This window comes from Cryptomeria japonica, chromosome 11 (assembly GCF_030272615.1).
Source record: "Cryptomeria japonica chromosome 11, Sugi_1.0, whole genome shotgun sequence".
Classification (NCBI taxonomy): Eukaryota; Viridiplantae; Streptophyta; class Pinopsida; order Cupressales; family Cupressaceae; genus Cryptomeria; species Cryptomeria japonica.
Genome location: NC_081415.1, coordinates 326467288 through 326485970, shown reverse-complemented (window position 1 = coordinate 326485970; position 18683 = coordinate 326467288). Strand labels below are relative to the sequence as shown.

Here is an 18683-nt window from a genome sequence, read left to right as displayed (position 1 = left end):
TGCAGTAATCCATCTTCAGAATTTCCACCTCTGTACAGAGATCTACCCAGATATCCTCAATACGATGCACATGCACAAAGCATATTTTGATCTTTTCCTTCATACCTCGGTAATCAAAATCAGCTCTAGACTTAAACCTTTTGAGCTTAATTTCCTGCATTTCAGTCTCCGTAGCCTTAGCTTTGACGGATGTGACAAGAGAATACCGGCCAATTTTTAATGGGTTTGTTGTAGAGATCCCCATTCCAACCTTATGTCTAACGAACTGATGAGCATGGACAGCCATGATCTGTCTTCCCAACTCCATAAGAATGATCTTATCAGTTGGGTATCTAGGGAGCATGTATGGCTGCCCACTATAGCATCTGATTCTCATATAGGTAAAGGTCGGGAATTGAAGAAACAAGCATCCATACTCACTCACCCTTTCCCATGCCTCATCTGATACCCTTTTGTTCTTCAGAGTTCTGTCAAATTGACACATGAAGTAACCGAAGAATGCATCTTGAACTCTTCTGAAATGCAATTTGCTGGGTCTCAAAGGCAGCTGATCATAGTATTCCCATACCGGTATAAGCGAGTGGTCACCCTTGGTAGAAAGACAAGGGAAATGTCTGAGTGAAGCTGCCAAATACACTCAGTATGAATTCATATAAAAAGTCATGGTGGAAGGGACTGTTGCAAGTTGTTCGCACAAGGCATCGCTGATGACTTCTCCCCATGATATATGATGGGACTGCCTTATGAACATGATGAACTGGTAAATCCAGGGCTCAAAAACATTAGAATGTTCAAGGCCCAGTATACTGTTGAGGAGGGTTATGACGTCTCCAATCTCCTATTTGTACTCAGCTGCACTATCTTTGGAGATCTCCATATAAACAGGTGCAGGAGGTATTCTAAAGACTTTCTCAATTGTGTCTGCGTCAAGGCGGATTATGCTTCACCATCATCATTTTTAATGGTTCTTGTCTCCTTGTCAAAGTGATGGGCGCAAGCAAGAACAAATCCTTGTTCTAGGGCAGCCACTGGAAAAGAAGATGCGTGATGGATATGGCTGTCCAACAGCCGCTACATATTGCTATCTTGCGGATCTTCAACCCTCTTGACAAATTCCGACATGTCCACATGCCCTATCTCTGTATCTCTTATGTGATCCAAAGGAGCGCACTTGAAAAGGTGAAACCTCATTTTGGTACTTGTTATATTTATACTTCATCTTTTTTGGAATTGGAGATGACGGCAAATCTTACATTGAAGGACAACCTGGTATACTGCAACGAAGACTTAAAAGTGTTAAGGCAACATCATAATCAGCTGCAACTAACATTTTTTCTTCTTCAAATGGGAAGAACTTCAACCCTTGCACTTCACGATTTTGTGAGAGAAAGAGGGGAAATAAATGGGAATGGGGGAATCTTGACTTTGACCAATTTCGGATCTTGGGGAAAATTTTACAAGTATACATGTTTGGGAAAAATGCACATGCAATCGGATTTTTAAAACCCGAATGCAAGTATACTTGTAAAATGGTAAATGGAGAAATGGGTGAAAAATGGGAATTAGACTTGCGGGAAATGACGTAAATGGAAAGTACGGATATGGGTGACATGAATGGATAAAAATGGGAAAATCCGGGAATGTCATTTTCATGAAAATGGGAAGAACTTTCAACATGCAATCCAGTTCTAAAAACCCGATTTTGGAAGGATGGGCATTTTTCATTTTTGCAACTTGGAAATTCAACAAAAGATGATTAAAATTTTAACCGTAGGGAAGAACAATGATTTTCATCCAACTTGTAATCGGGATTTAAAATCCCGAATACAAGTAAAGAGGGAAGATGGGGAAGATCAATGCAATTCAAAAATTGCTTATCAAGGGGGAAAATCTCTCTCACAAAACCGATTTTTGGGGCAAGAACAACATATTTACAAATTTACAACTAGAAAGGAAAATAAGAAAACAAAAAAACAAGAAAATGAAACATGAAATGGAAAAAAATCATACCTTGCTCCAATCTGAAAATGCTCCTTCAATAAGATGATTAATCTTTGAATGAAGAAAACAATCCCTTAAATAAGCAATGAATGAACTCCCAAAACCCTTGCCACGTTTTGAAAATACATTATTTGCAGCAAATCATGGCACCAAATGCAAGTAAAAAGGCCCAAGTAGGGGTCGAATCTTCTTTAAACTTCAGCGCCTTACCTCAGCAAGCAAAAACGACTGAGGAGGTTGGAGATTCGTGGCGACTTAGGAGAGAAAAACGTGGTTTTGGTAAAAACGTGTTTGCATTTTTAACATCAAGAAACCAGCAATCCAAAACCCTAGAATGACGTGATATGTGTGGGCAAATGCATGAGAATAGAGGAAGAATCCTAAACGCCTTGCATCTCCAACAAATCTCCACAAAAATTGCTTTGAAATCTTCAACAAATCCATTTTTCTTGGCTGGTCGAGTTTTGGAGAAAGATGAACAAGTTCGAAATTGCATGCAAAATAGAAAATCGGGTTTTATTTCCCATATAACAAGTTTTAATTGTCACTTTTCTATCAACAAGGCAAAATCGGGTTTTAAATATAAAATTACAAGTTCAAAATTCCCCAAAATGCACTTTATAGAGAAAATCGGGTTTTTTGGGCAAAATAACAAGTTTTAAATGTCACTTTATTTCAATTCTAGGCAAAATCGGGTTTTGGAGAGAGATGTGCAAGTTACATTTTACTTGTAAAGGGAAAATAAAATCCCTACAACAAGTTTTAATAACTTGCACATATGTAATAGGGGTTTAAAATCCCTATTACAAGCAAAAGACATTAAAGTAGGGGTTTTAGAAAAGAATTACAAGTTTACTTGTAACTTATCCAGAAAATCCCTATTTTAACTTAAAAAGCCAAAAAGCATCAAGGGGGAAATAAAAAGCAAATTACAAGTTCTTATTTTCAATAAAATGCACTTGTAATTAGTCAAAAAATTCCCTACAAAGACCAAAACAATGGAAATCATTAAAACTTGCAATTCAAGAGAAATTTCCCACCTACAGTCAAGGAGAAAAAACCCGAAATTGAAGGAAAGACAGAGCAAACGAATCCAGAATGCGACGAAATTCGAAAGGTGGTTCGAGGATGGACTGAGGATTAAGCCAATCCAAGGATTAGTCGAAATTCTGCCTCGGGAAGTGCTCCATAGAGTAAAATTTTCATTTTTTGACAAAAATTTCATGTAATGGTCCTTCATTTTTGTTTTCAAAAATGAGGACAACACTTCCCTTCCTTCAGAGATCCAGAATATGCTCACCTTTGACCAGTTCATGAATCAAAAGATGAAGAGAGGTAGAAGATATGATAACCGCCCTCATGCTCCGAGAGACTATCCACAAGCGGAAAGGTAACTCTAGCACCTTTTGATGGGAGTGATATGTGTTCCGCTAGAGCGTGGGTGCAAAATTTGGACAATTATTTGTCCTTGAGACCAATGCCAGAAAAAAATGAAAAGACAGTAATTGAGGTTGTGCATGATGAATCTCTTAATGTTTCTTATGGAGCTAGTGACAGTGTTGAATGCACTCATGTGCTTCCAAAGGAAGAGCAAATGAAGATTGAAGAAGATACTGTGATTGAGATTATAGAACCAGCTATGATAGATCAGCCACAAGGAGATATGAATTCTTTTGGTTACCCACTAAATGAGTCTAGCATTGTTTCATCACCTCCACCTCATCCTGGCAAGGAGTCAAACCATAGTTTGGGATCTGTTGAGTATGATGATGTTCACCAATTAGCTAAAAGTGATAATGAGACAAGCTTTGAAGAGGAGGTATATAAAACTTGGGGCAGCCATGGAATCACTGCTGAAAGGTATGACAAAGATTCTGATTTTGGTATTCATCATAGCAGCAGTTCACTTTCTTTGGAAAATCATTTTCTGGTTTCCAATGATAACCCATTGTTTGAGATGGGTATAGTGAAAACATATGACAATCCACTTTTTGAGTGGGAAGATGGAACATCACTTGGTTCTAGCATTGCACTTGGTGAAAATAGCAATGTGTGGAAACCAAGAGAAGATTCAAGATCTAAGTTGGATGATACTTGGAGCTATGGTGAGCATTTTTTAACTGAGCAAAGTAATCAGCCCCTTAGCACTTGGGATCCGGGTGTGATGGCACCTAGTGATGACAAGGAACCTGTGTGTGATGAATTTCCCTTTGATCCGGATGATGAAATGGAACTTGATGAGGATTCTATATCAGCAAACAATAGTGATGTTACACTTGATCTTGGGGCTGCCTTCTCGTTTGATCAAAGTGACAATGGGGTGGAAGCCTGAGAAAGTCTGGCAATAAGGATTCAGTGTCACATGAAATTGTTGTACTTTTCTGCACTTGAAAACATTTTTTAATCAAGTATGCAAATAAAAGAAACAACATGTGGTTAAAAGAGTCTCATGAAAAAGAATTACTTTAAATCGCAAACTCAAACATTCTTACTTTTGCCAACCGTCCAGGATCTGAACCTTCTCTAACCGAAGCTGAAAATGATTCAATTTGTGATTTTATATGACATCTTGTGAAGTCATCTTGCACAACCTGCAAGAAAAGATTAAAAATAAGTTCAATGCATTTTCACTCAGAAGATATCTAAAATTAAATGTAAACTCTCAGTATTTTTACAGCCTAATGAGCATAATTGCACAAATAAATAACACGTGTGGTACCTTATCTTTGATGACCAACAAAGGAAGAATGAGATGATTTTGTCAACTAACAAGAAATGTAGGTCAGTGGAATCACATTACCCTAGTATTAAATAGTTCGCAGATTAATGACATCTTATGGATAATCACAAGCTAGAGAAGCCTACAAGGCATAACAGAGAAATCAAATAGAAATCAAATAGGTCACCTTCATCCTTTGGGTGTGTGGTAGGGTTACCCCACAGATAATGTGTCACCTCTCCTCGCCTTTTTGTGTGGTGTGTTGTTGATGGCAATGTAGATTGTCATCAGGTGTGCAAAGATAAATAATTTATGTTACTTTGTTTCACGTTATATGAAACAAAATAAAATGTTGTGTTGTGTGTTTTCTAATGTAAAACATGGGCATGAAACTTTCAAGGGTAAAAACCATTAAGGAGGCTGTACAGATGCACAGTACCAGACGTACTGTCATTACAGATCAGTTATAGAGGCACCCTCTAGGGTGGAATATTGGCTATCATCAAAAAGGTGTTGGAGAGTTGGAACCTACTGGGAAATATTTTTGTATGCAACCCCAATACCTGGAGCTGGAATAGCACAGCAGATTCACCCAGGTCAAAACGTTATATTTATTGTACTTTCCTTCAAAAGTATTAATTAATTAATTTGTTGTTGGGCATGAAGTGAAATTTGTGTATGATTTTCCAAATTTTAATATTGATAATATCTGAAGAGATATGTTCATAGTCACCAAGAAATATAAGTTCAGTAAATACATACCAGCATAGAACAAATTGAAAATTTCATCAAACAGTTACAAAACCCATGTTCAGATAATTATATATAAAAAAAGCATGCTCAAGGATAAACTGGATGTACAGCAGTATACATTTCCCGGGCTCATCAAGGGGTGCTATCTTGAGGCCCCACAAGGGTTTTGAAAAGAAAAATGTAAAAATTGTTTTGGCTACACCCAATGGAAAAGCAGCATTCAGTTGCCTCTATTTAGCTTGAAATAACAAGAATCTACATTTCTATGAATATTTCAGCATATTTTAATTTCCCAAACTTTTACCAATTAAGTCCCGAGTTTGAACACAAAATATCAGTACTGCTATGAAAATATAACTGCTTGGGTGGATGGTTGGATGCATTAATTAATAGCAGCAAGTTCAAGCAAAAGAACTGTGGAGCAAAAAATAATTAGTTCACCTTCACTTTTCCATTGTCTCTGAATCGTTCTGAAACAAGGGCAGCCATATGAGGATCCTGCATTTCAAAAATCAAAAGCAAATCAAAGAATGTGAATAAATATAAAACTAACACCATCACAAAGACAGCAAAATTAACTGTAAATACTATCACAAAAAATAAGTATCCCTACCACACTGGATCACCTTGTTAAAAGAAAAGCAATATTTAGACATCAATTACAGCAAAAGTAACCTTTTAAAGATTTGGCTAGGATTGCATATAAAGAATGCAATTGCAGAGAGAAATATGGATGAAGGACAAGAATCACCAAACTCAAATCTGTAATTTTTTGTTTTTATAAACAGAGAATGTGTCGTATTGGAAGTTGGAACATTAGGCAAAGTCCATATTTTCTTTCATGTTTCACATATAAATAGAAAAACACATAATAAAAATGAGTTGGACCAAAGATGCTATATCTTACAATATTGATCCAACAATTAGTTCTAAATAAGTGGTAAAGGCTATACTTAAGTAACACTAACGTGTCTAATAAAGCATTCTATATTAGGATGCTTATCTAAATATCCAGAAACAATGTAACAATTTTTTGCTTGCTTGTTAGTTGATATTATCACACTGCTACTGATACCAACTTAACTGACTTCATATAGATTATAACCAACCATAGACATGGACAAACCTTTTATAGACTGTGTCCCTAAACTAGGCAGTAGGCACAGATGAAGACAAAGATAGTGTAATAACCTACTTAAAACCTATATAAGAAAACTCATTAATGTGAATGTTATTTTGATTAAAAAAAAAGGATAAAATCTTCACTATCTGTCTTAAAAATTTGTCTCCACATAGTAGGTCATGAAAGACATGTTTTTCTTTTTCTAAGAATTTTTAGTGTTAAGTTTCAAATGGAAAGTTTTAGATTCCTCCATAGAATACCTGTTGTGACGTTTTCACACATCACCCCATTGCAAATGGTGACTCCCACTTTTTGCTTACGTGTCTTAGTTAGGCTGTCTTAGCTTCGCAGCAATCATAGCTATTAGCCTTTGCTTCTGAAAAAAAGGGTGTTGTGAGTGTCAGGGTTGAAAGGCTAGGGTCGTATTGTCAACATTGCAAAAGTTGTCAAATTTGCTAAAGTTGCTAAGGTCGTCAAGATTGTCAAGTGGCTAAGAGTGTTAGATGTCGTCAGAAGTTGATGATTGAGTAAGTAGTCGTAAGCTTGCTTATAGTTCCATCAAGAACTACAAGCACAACACCAAGAGCCTTTGATTTCAAAACCTACACTACGTTGGACCTAGGAAGTAAAATCATGAAAAAATTTCTAAGGTTCAACCCCCTCCTAGCCCATATAATTTTATGCAAGGTTTAGGGGGGTAATTTGTGTATTGGTGTTGAGACCTACTTCTTATCGTCATTAGAAAATTAACTAAGTGATCAAGAACCAAGGGGGTAATTTCATGTACAAGCTAGGTTTGTGAAGGACCTAGGTGGAGGAAGAAGTAAAAATTGACTAAGTAAGATCAAACCCCCTTGCTTCGTGTTTGAATTTGTGCAAGTGACCCCTTTGAGTCCGCCATTTATTGACAAGTAGGGAATTTGATGTTGCAAAAATTGTTGATGGGAGGTAAGTTAAAAATGTTGTGAACCCTTCTAGATTCACCAATATGTGAGACCTAGGTCGGCTGAAAGGGGAAAGTTGCAAGGTGTTGTTTAAAAAATTGTTCCAAACGTCCTCAAGAAACTCACCAATGTAAATAGGGATTAGATATATGTTGATGTGTTTTTTATGCACATGCGAACACAGAATAAAATACCCAAAAGTATCTTATCCTCTCTTGAAAAAAGTTACCCAAATACTGAAGATTCGCTTAAGGATCACTTGAGACAACTCCAAAGTTCTTGTATGTCAGGTCTTGACTTGTGGATAAGAATAGTTGGTTGATGTGATTGTTGGTATCACAAGGGGACTTACGTTGAATTGTCAAATGCTTGAATCGTTAGAACTTGATCATCTAATATTGCTATCTAGTGATGCTTTTCTATCCTGAACTAGCTTGAGTTAAAAAAAAAAGGGCAAAAGATGAAGGGTTGAGAGAGTCTATTCTAAGACCTAGAATGTTAAAAGATGGATGAAGTTGAACAATTTGACACAAGCTCAGTGCAATCTTCTAAGGACATTTCAAAGATATTCAAATCATTACCATCAAACATTGCTCACCATTCAAGTTAATGCATAAACAATGGGCGCATAACAATTTGAAGTTAAGCTCGTATCATTCTAGTTGACCACGCAAGGCACACTTACAATCAGCAAGAGGCTAGTGGTATGGACAAAACGGATTCCACATAAATGCATTCAACAAATTCTTCCATTCCATCTAATAAACATGAAAGTAAATTGAGAAGTAAAGACCATGCAAGTTGTTGAAGTCACAAATCAAATCCACCATAGCTTCAATGAAATCAATTGTTCTTCACAACAAGGCTTTGACAACAATCTTTACCTTCTCCTAATCTAACTTCTACTCTAATTGCTATTCACTATTCTACTATTCTCTATCTATTCACTATCTATTTCTCTATTAACTATTAACCTTTACAAATGGAGAGCCTGAGCTTTAATAGAGAGCTCATTTACAATGAATGGCCAGGATTGAATCTCCATCAATGGCCAAGATTTTACAATGAAACCCTAATTAGGGTTTGTTATAACAAACTCTTCTTAGCCAATGAGAAAATTACATTCAAAGAATGTGGACCAATAGATATTGAGGGTAGGTACATTGGAGTTTGTGCCTTCATATATGAGCTCGATTCATTGAACTTAGACGCATTGATGTGGACCCCTTAGATTGGTGGAATAGTGACTGGGATGCCACCTCAATCTTGCACTTTGTAGACTTGATTTGATTCATCATCATGAAGGGATGTTGAGAGATATCTCTTGATACTCAACATTATCCAGTTTGCATAAAGTGATGATGATGATGAGAAGTAAACTTTGATTAACTCTTCTGAAACTATTTGCTTCTTCAATCATGTTCGATGTAGGTCTTGTGATGACTTTGGTTGATCCTCCTTCGTTTTTGACATACTTGATGAAGGATGCAACTGGTTGAATGTGGCTCTTCATTATACTGACTTTGATTCTTGGATTCCCGAAGGGAATTCAAGATTGTCAAACATTCTCCCATCATGTAGGTTATCCTTCCTTTATGCTCTAGTGCCTTGAGGTAGTTGGATGATCTCTTCTTTGCAACTTTTGATCTCCTCATGTCGTCAGGATGTGATGGGAGTCTTGAGATTCTTCCTTTCTAAATACCCTTGTGTTTAATGAAGCTTCTTCTTGAACTTGCATAGTGGTAAAAAAGAGATGAGTGATAAGGAGGCATATAAAGGAGGTGGCATCAACTATTCATTTTGGCATTAACACACATATTTTTAAGGAGCAGCTCTATGAATATGGGCAGCGATCAGATTTACTGATTTTTGTGATGTATTATTATTTTACGTTTCATGCACAATATGTGTTTTTTAACTTTCTTTTAGGATTGTGAGGACATGGCAACATCATAGAAGAGGCTTCAGTGCGTGATGGAGCGATCACACTTGCATGTGCAAGAGGGAGGCAACGTGGTTATATAGGTCATAACATCCATACTTTCAAGACATCACAACATCAAGACAAGAACCTACAACTTCAAGGACGTAACCATTACATGAAGATTACTTTTTACAAACTCAAGGTATTTCATAGCATAGCAATGAAGTGGAACATTTTGCAATCACCTTAAATTCCCTTCAGAAATCCAAGGATATTATCAATATAATAAGGAGATATCAATAAGGATTGCTTCGCGGCTTCGCAGTGAGAGACTCTACGTCAAATACACCACATATGCATGAAGACTCCCCCACATTGAGGTAAGTTATTCAAATTAAGGTAAATAACATCACAAGGAGAGAACGAATCCGAGGCTCCCCAAGAAAGAGGATCAAACAAGAACATCACAAAGTATCAACGTAAGGCATTCAAGGAGCAATACTACATAGGCACGAAATTCCCAAATTAGAGGATTGAAATGCAAGCGTGGTGAAGGGAGGTGATAGTTATAGAAGAGTTCAGCAAAGTTAGAAAGTCAACTTGATCAAGATGATACAATTTGGGAATATGCCCTACCTTAATCACATTGAGCAAACTAGATATTGTTGAGTATCAAGAGATATTGGTCAACCACAAACACTTTGCGATGATCTACATATGGAGCAATCTGAGGTAACATCTAGTAATCTGAGGTAACATCTAATCATCATTCAGCTAATCAAGTTGTGCCACATCAGGACATCCAAATTCATTGAACTTGATTCATCCAAGGAGAGGACAAGTTGAAGTTACACATGGCACTCCATCGAAGTTTGTTCAACATAACTGACCTCATTTCTCCTTGGTTCAAATTCAAGGAAGGACATGTGTCCAAGTAATTTAATTATTTCATTGGTTGACTGAAGTTAGTTGTAACTTGTTGTCCTCATTTTTGTTTTCAAAAATGAGGGACCGATACATGAATTTTTTGTCAAAAAATGAAAGTTTTACTCTATGGAACGCTTCCCGAGGCAGGATTTCATCTAATCCTTGGACTGGCTTAATTCTCAGTCCATCCTCAAACCACGTTTCAAATTTTGTTGCATTTTGGGTTCGTTTGCTATGTCTTTCCTTCAATTTCGGGTTTTTTCTCCTTGACTGCAAATGGGAAATTTTCCTTAAATGGCAAGTTTTAATGATTTCTTTTGTCTTCGTCTTTGTAGGGAAATTTTTGGCTAATTACAAGTGCACTTTATTGAAAAAAAAACTTGTAACTTACCTTTTATTTCCCCCTTGATGTCTTTTGGCTTTTTAAGTTATGATAGGGATTTTTTGGATAAGTTACAAGTTAATTTTAAATTACATGTTTATAAATAACTTGTAATTCTTTTCTAAAACCCCTATTTTAATGTCTTTTGCTTGTAATAGGGATTTTAAACCCCTATTACATATGTGCAAGTTATTAAAACTTGTTGTAGGGATTTTATTTTCCCTTTACAAGTAATTCGTAACTTGCACATTTCTCTCCAAAACCCGATTTTGCCTAGAAATGAAATAAAGTGACATTTTAAACTTGCTATTTTGCCCAAAAAACCCGATTTTCTCCATAAAGTGCAAATTGGGGAATTTTAAACTTGTAATTTCATTTCTAAAACCCGATTTTGCCTTGTTGAGGATAAAGTGACAATTAAAACTTGGTATATGGGAAATAACACCCGATTTTCTCTATTGCATGTAAAATTAAACTTGCATTCCTTTTCCAAAAACCCGACCAGCCAAAGGAAGGCGATTTTATTGGAAATTTGAAGCATTTTTTGTGGAGAATTTTTGGGAGATAGAAGGTGTTTGGGATTCTTCCCTATTCTCATGCATTTGCAAACACATATCACGCCATTTGAGGTGTATGATTGCTGGTTTTTTGGTGTTGAATAAGCAAACACGTTTTTACCAAAACCACGATTTTCTCTCCCAAGTTGCCACGGATCTCCAACCTCCTAAGTCGTTTTTGCTTGTTGTGCTAAGGCGTTGAAGTTAGAAGGAAATTTGCCCCCTTCTTGGGCCATTTTATTTTCTTTTGGTGCCATGTTTTTCTACTTATGGCGTTTTAGTAAAAACATGGCTAGGGTTTCGGATTGCGGTTAATCTCTATTTAAGAGCTATTCTTTCTTCTTTCAAAGACTAATCATCTTTTGAAAAGGCATTTTCAGATTGAAACAAGGTATGATTTCTTTTCTTTTCTTGTTTTCTTATTTTTCCTTTCTAGTTGTAGATTTGTATATATGTTGATTTTGCCCCAAAAATCAGTTTTGTGAGAGAGATTTTCCCCTTTGAAAAGCAATTTTTGAATTGCATTGTTCTTCCCCATTTTCCCTCTTTACTTGTATTCGGGATTTTAAATCCCGATTACAAGTTGGATGAAAATCATTGCTCTTCCCTTACGGTTAAAAAATTTAACCATCTTTTGTTGAAATTCCAAGTTGCAAAAATGAAAAATACCCATCCTTCCAAAATCGGGTTTTTAGAACCGGATTGCACGTTCAAAATTCTTCCCATTTTCATGAAAAAGTCATCCCCAAAATCTCTCCATTTTTATCCATCCATAATGCCTATATCCGTACTTTCCATTCACGTCATTTCCCGCAAGTCTAATTCTCATTTTTCACCCATTTCTCCATTTACCATTTTACAAGTATACTTGCATTCGGGTTTTAAAAATCCGATTGAATGTGCATTCTTCCCAAACTTGTATACTTGTAAAATTTTCCCCAAGATCCGAAATTGGTCAAAGTCAAGATTCCTAGCATTTCCCATTTATTTCACCTCTTTCTCTCTAAAAATCGTGAAGTGCAAGGGTTGGAGTTCTTCCCATTTGAAGAAGGAAAAATGTTAGTTGCAACTCATTATGATGTTGCTTTAACATTTTTATGTCTTCATCGCAGTATACCAGGTTGTCCTTCAATGTCAAATTTGCCGTCATCTCCAATTCTAAAGAAGATGAAGTATAAATATAATAAGTACCAAAATGAGGTTTCACCTTCTCAAGTCTCTTCTCCTTTGGATCGCATAAAAGACACAGAGATAGGGCATGTGGACATGTTAGAATTTGTCAAGAGGGTAGAGGATCTATAGGATAGCAATATGCAGCGGCTGTTGGACAGCCATATCCATCACGTATCTTCTTTTCCAGTGGCTGCCCTAGAACCTGAATTTGTTCTCGCTTGCGCCCATCACTTTGACAAGGAGACAAGAACCATTAAAAATGATAATGGTGAAGCAATAATCCGCCTTGACGCAGACACAATTGAAAAAGTCTTCAGAATACCACCAGCACCTGTTTATATGGAAATCTCTAAAGCTAGTGCAGCTGAGTACTATGTCAAAAGGGAAAAGGACTGCAAGCGTCATATTAACAAGTGGATTCATGAGCCAGTTTGACAGAACTCTAAAGAACAAAAGGGTATCAGATGAGGCATGGGAAAGAGTGAATGAGTATGGGTGCTCGTTTCTTCAATTCCCGACCTTTACCTATATGAGAGTCGGATGCTATAGTGGGCAGCCATACATGCTCCCTAGATACCCGACTAATAAGATCATACTTATGGAGTTGGGAAGACAAATCTGTTGTCCTCATTTTTGTTTTCAAAAATGAAGGACCATTACATAATTTTTTTGTCAAAAAATGAAAATTTTACTCTGTGGAACGCTTCCCGAGGCATAATTTTGCCTAATTCTTGGATTAGCTTAATTCTCAGTCCATCCTCGAACCACGTTTCAAATTTCATCGCATTCTGGGCTCATTTGCTATGTCTTTCCTTCATTTCGGGTTTTTTCTCCCTGACTGCAGGTGGGAAATTTTCCTTGAATTGCAAATTTTAATGATTTCCTTTGTTTTGGTCTTTGAAGGGAAATTTTTGACTAATTACAAGTGCACTTTATTGAAAAAAGAACTTGCAACTTACTTTTTATTTCCCCCTTGATGCTTTTGGCTTTTTGGCTTTTTAAGTCACAATAGGGATTTTTTGGATAAGTTACAAGTTAATTTTAAATTGCATATTTAAAAGTCACTTGTAATTCTTTTGAAAAACCCCTATTTTAATGTCTTTTGCTTGTAATGGGGATTTTATTCCCCTATTACATGTGTTGAGTTATTAAAACTTGTTGTAGGGATTTTATTTTCCCTTTACAAGTTATTTATAACTTGCATATCTCTCTCCAAAACCCGATTTTGCTTGGAAATGGAATAAAGTGACAATTTTAAAATTGCTATTGTGCCCAAAAAACCCGATTTTCTCCATAAAATGTAAATTGAGGAATTTTAAACTTGCAATTGGATTTTCAAAACCCGATTTTGCCTTGTTGAGAGAAAAGTAACATTTTAAACTTGTAATATGGGAATTAAAACCCGATTTTCACTATTACATGTAAACTGAAACTTGTTGTTCTTTGCCAAAAACCCGACCAGCAATATTGGAGGATTTTGTTGACAATTTCCACCGATTTTTGTGGAGAAATCTGAGGAGGAAGGTGTTATGGATTCCTTGCTATTTTCATGCATTTTCCAACTCTCTTCACACCATTTGGAAGACATTATCGCTGGTTTTATGGTGTTTTAACAGCAAAAACGTTTTTGAAAAATGCCACGATTTGCCTCATTCAAGTGCCACGAATCTTGTCTTTCCTAAATCGTTTTGGCTTGTCTTGCCTAGGCGTGGAGGTTGGGTGCTTTACTTGACCGATTCTTCATGCTTTTAATGGGCATTTTGATACATATGGCGTTTTTTCAAAAATGTGGCTAGGGTTTGAATCTTCTTCTTTTTTCTATAAGAGATTCTTTCTCTTCGTGATAGTTATATGTTTTGTTTTGTTCTTGCCTAAAATCGGTTTTGTGAGAGATTGTCCCCTTTGTTCCAAGTTTGCAAAGCAATTTGTGAATTGCATTGATCTTCCCCATTTTCCCTCTTTACTTGTATTCGAGATTTTAAATCCCGATTACAAGTAGGATGAAAATAATTGATCTTCCCCTTTCGCTGGAATATTTTAATCATCTTTTGGTGAAACTCCAAGTTTCTAAATTGGAAAATATTCATCCTTTCAAAATCGGGTTTTCAAAACTTGATTACAAGTAAAAGTTCTTCCCATTTTTCATATGATCAACATGGAAAAGTTCTTCAAAAATCCATTCATAACCATCTGCACTTGTTGTTTTTGGTCATAAGCTTCATTTCCCTCATATCAAGATCCCTATTCTCACCATTTCATCCACTCATTTCACACCTTTGTTCATTTTTCCCATTTAAAGTCTTCACCTGCAGTCAGCCATCCAGAACCCGAAATTGGTCCAAAATGCACTAAAAAACAATTGAAAATGAGTTTTAAAGGTCCAATTACAAGTGCAAACTTGTGTTTACCCATTACGCATATGAAGTTGCACGTTTGTTCTCCATAATTGCAAGTTAATGTTCTTGTTTTTCCCACACATGTAATGCAGCTTCCAAAACCCGAAATTCACTTGTGAGCCCATTTTTGCATCAATTTATCCCTTCCATTGTCAGTCTGGTTTGCACACATGACCTACCAAATCAATGAATTAAGGCATGGACCTTATTTTGCAAGCAGATTTCAAGATTGGAGGATGATACAAAGAAGAGATACAACAATAATTCATGGTTGAGAGCATAAAATGCTTTCAAGACAAAGATGGTCATAACATGAAAAGAGGAAGGCAACCCTTTCCCTCCTGAAAATCCAGTACTACCCCAAGCAAGAAGATAAGGTTGAAGTTCGTTGGCCAAAGACACAAAGATCATTAAGGATACAAATTCCCGTTTCGGTTCAAGATGTCTTTACCAATCCAAAATACTTCAAGTTCTAGCATCCTTAAGCGACATGAAGATCATCACAGACAAATGATGATGCAATTAGAGTCGCGTCTTTAGACACATGGAATAGTTTTAGTTATGCATTTGTAATTTTGTCTTGACAAGTTACATGTAAAAAAAAAATAACTTTGCAATTGCAAGTTAACTCATTACTTGCACTTTTGTAATTACATGTAAAGCAACTACAAGTTGTGTTCAATTAGGACTGTAGTTGGAATAAGTCATAGTTAGTTATTGAATTAGTCTTGGTGGTTGAGAGAAACTCTCAAATTAGTTACGATCCTCCCACCTTTTTCTCAAGGCTCCTCTTCTATAAATACTTGAGGGGTCTATTGTAATCTTTATCTTTTGGAAAGCAAGAAAAAACTATGTCAAATTTGTAGCAAAGAAGTCTTTGAGCTTTTATGTGTAAATTGAAGAATTGAAAGGAATAGAAGAAAATTGCTCAAGCTTTGAGTCTTTGTGCTACATTCTTGAGTTTGTGTTCCATATTACCTTTCTTGCAAGTGTTTCTTTGAGAACTTAATCGAATCTGATTTGCAATCTTTGAGCTGCAAGTATTGGAGATTAATTTAGTTAAATTAGAAGTTCTATTGGGAAAAGTTGTAAGACTTTGTTCTTACACTTGTTCTTAACAAAATTTAGAAGTAGATTTTGTGAGAAATAGCTATGAGTCTTTGAACTTATACTACTTCCCATTGTTTTATGTAGAAAGAATAAGATATTTCACTCTTTGTGCTGTTATAATTTGTTCTTAATCAAATTAGTATAGAAAAGGGTATATAGGACTTCACATAATCAAGTCTTTGAGCTTGATATTGTTGTCCCGTCCCGAAGGAAGTGACGGAAGTCTTTGAGCTTTCAGCAAAACTTCATTTCCTTTCTCTCATTTGTTACTGCTGTTTTATATCAAATCGCTATCACTTTTCTATGAAGAGAAAAGGATATTGTCTTTCTTGAAAGAAGAAGAAAGATTGTTGTCCCATCCTATTTTATTTTTAAAGTTGTAGTTAGATAGGGGGAGCCTTCCCTTAATTAAGAGAGTTTCACTCACACACTGTGGTTGAAACCACAATTTTGTATATTTCCCCAAGTGTACAAAATTTTCAACTAACAAGATCATGGTTGTGCACGCTCATCAGTCTGTCAGACATAAGGTCGGAATGGGAATTTCTACAACAAACCCATTGAAAATTGGCCGGTATTCTCTAATCCGTCAAAGCCAAGGCTATGGAGACTGAGATGCAGGAAATTAAACTCAAAAGGTTGAAGTCCAGAGCTGATTTTGATTACCGAGGTATAAAGAAAAAATTCAAAAAGTCCTTCGTGCACGTGCATTGTATTGAGGATATCCGGGTAGATCTCCGTAGAGAAGTGGAAATTCTGAAGATGGATTACTGCAGGCTTACTGTTGAGCAGGTTATTGATTTGAACTTGGTGGATATTCCACAATGGATGATTGATGATGGGCATGTACTTGATCCTGAATATATTTCACGAAGGGTTGAGGAATCTCCACTTCCTTTAATCCAATGGTCGCATAAAGAATGCACGTCCATTCTTGAAAGATTTCAACCTATCTTGGCTAACACCAATAGTTGGCTCAAAGGTAATGGTGTTAGGCTCATCAAAATCAAGGTTGGGAAAGAAGATGATTCTATGGGGCCTCTTGGATGTAAATCTGAGATTCAGATTGACAATAAGGAAGGTGCATCATCTTCTGGCACCAGGATCAAGTTGTGAGTTAGTCGGGCAGTAGTGCTTCCTCCTGAGGAAACGACAGTTCTTGGAAAGGAAAAGTCATAGTTTCATGTTCAGGTGATCGATCTTGATAATCCAGAAGAAGGACAGCAATTTGATGATGCTCCTAAGTCTCTGTTGTGCATTGCACACACTCCATGTTGCCGACAGGGTCCCCCTCTTTAATTTTCGGCCTTCGTCCTGCTGAGTTTTGAATTTTGATTTTTGTTCGCCGTCCCTTTTGTTGGGATCCAAGAAGTGGTGAAGCAATAAGCTTTGTAGTCGTTAAAAGGAAGGGCGTGTTTGGGTTTTAAGTCACGTGGTCTGGTGGTCATATCGCAGAGAGTCTCGCAATCTAAACAATCAAAATCAATCCAAGGAAGACTAATTTTAGCACAAGCCTGGGAATAGGCTAAGTTGGCATGAATGTCAGTTCCATGGGTTTGTGAAATCTCTCTCTAGCCCGAAATTGCAAGCATAAAGGGCGTTTCACATTAGAAACTTTTTCAAAACCCTGTTCACCCCGAAAATCGCCTGATAGAGGGAAAATGCTAAAAGTTTGAAAAGCTTGCAAAAGTGCTTTCCAGGCCAAAAAAGAAAGTCGGGAGTAAAACGTCTAAGTTCGAAAACTTTTCGAAATTTGTCTTTGGGCCGATTTTCACCAAATGCAAGGAAAACGCCTAAGTTGAAAGCCTTGCAAAAATCGCTTCTTGGCCGATTTTCACCAAGTTAGAGGGAAACGCCTAAGTTTCAAAAAACCTTGGGAAATGGCCTTATGGGCCGAAAAGGGCGTTTAAGTTAAAATTCTAAAACTTTTCAAAAAGGCCTTTTAGGCCGAATTTTGCCTAACCAAGTTAAATCGCAAACTTAAAACCTTTTCAAAACCTTCATTTAGCCCGAAAATCGCCCAATACATAGAAAATGTCAAAATTCTAAAAAAGGCCTTATGGGCCGAATTTTGCTAAATATGGAAAAGGTGTTTTTTTTTTTAAGAAAAACTTTGCAAAATGACCATTTTTGCCGAAAAACGCAGGCAAGGTGTTTAGGCGTTAAAATTGAAGGCTTTTCAAAATAGGTTTTAGCCCGAATTGTGCGAGTTAAGGAATATCACACAAGGTTTAAAAATTTTCAGAGGCCCATTCTACCCCGAAGTTCGCGAAAAGGGAGGGCATTTAAATCATAAAGTTCGCAAAAGTTGCCCCCAGCCCGAAAATAGGCAAATCCCTAGGGCATGAAGTTTGGTAAAGTTTATAAAATCGGCCTTTAGCCTGAAAAGGCTGGAAAGGCGTTCTTTTTTGGAAGTTTGCATAAATGGCCCTCCAGCCCGAAAATCGGCAAAGAAGGTAAGAATCGCGAAGGGTTAAAAGAGGCGTTAAAACTTTGGGATGTTTGCATTTCAGTCTCTTCTACCGCGAAAATAGCTGAGGATCCAAAATCGCGAACCAAGGAGGAAAAGAGGTATCTCCAAACACTTGCGTTTTATGCTTCCAACCCGAAAGGGCAAGACAGTTGGAATGGCGTTAATATCTTAAGGGGAAAACTTTCAAAAGGGAAAAACCTC

At 36.7% G+C, this 18683-nt stretch overlaps 1 protein-coding gene across 4 annotated transcripts in view; it reads right to left on the bottom strand.

Annotated features, from left to right (window-relative positions):
* The window catches only part of LOC131065055 (ribosomal RNA small subunit methyltransferase, chloroplastic), a 253187-nt gene that overhangs the window by 183066 nt on the left and 51438 nt on the right, over nt 1-18683 (bottom strand). For all 4 annotated transcript variants that reach the window (XM_057999441.1, XM_057999443.2, XM_057999442.2 and 1 more), the window contains exons 3-4: nt 5915-5971; nt 4494-4592 (exon numbers count right to left, since the gene is read on the bottom strand). In XM_057999441.1, coding sequence (XP_057855424.1) covers nt 4494-4592; nt 5915-5971 — 156 coding nt within the window. The remainder of the gene's footprint in view (nt 1-4493; nt 4593-5914; nt 5972-18683) is intronic.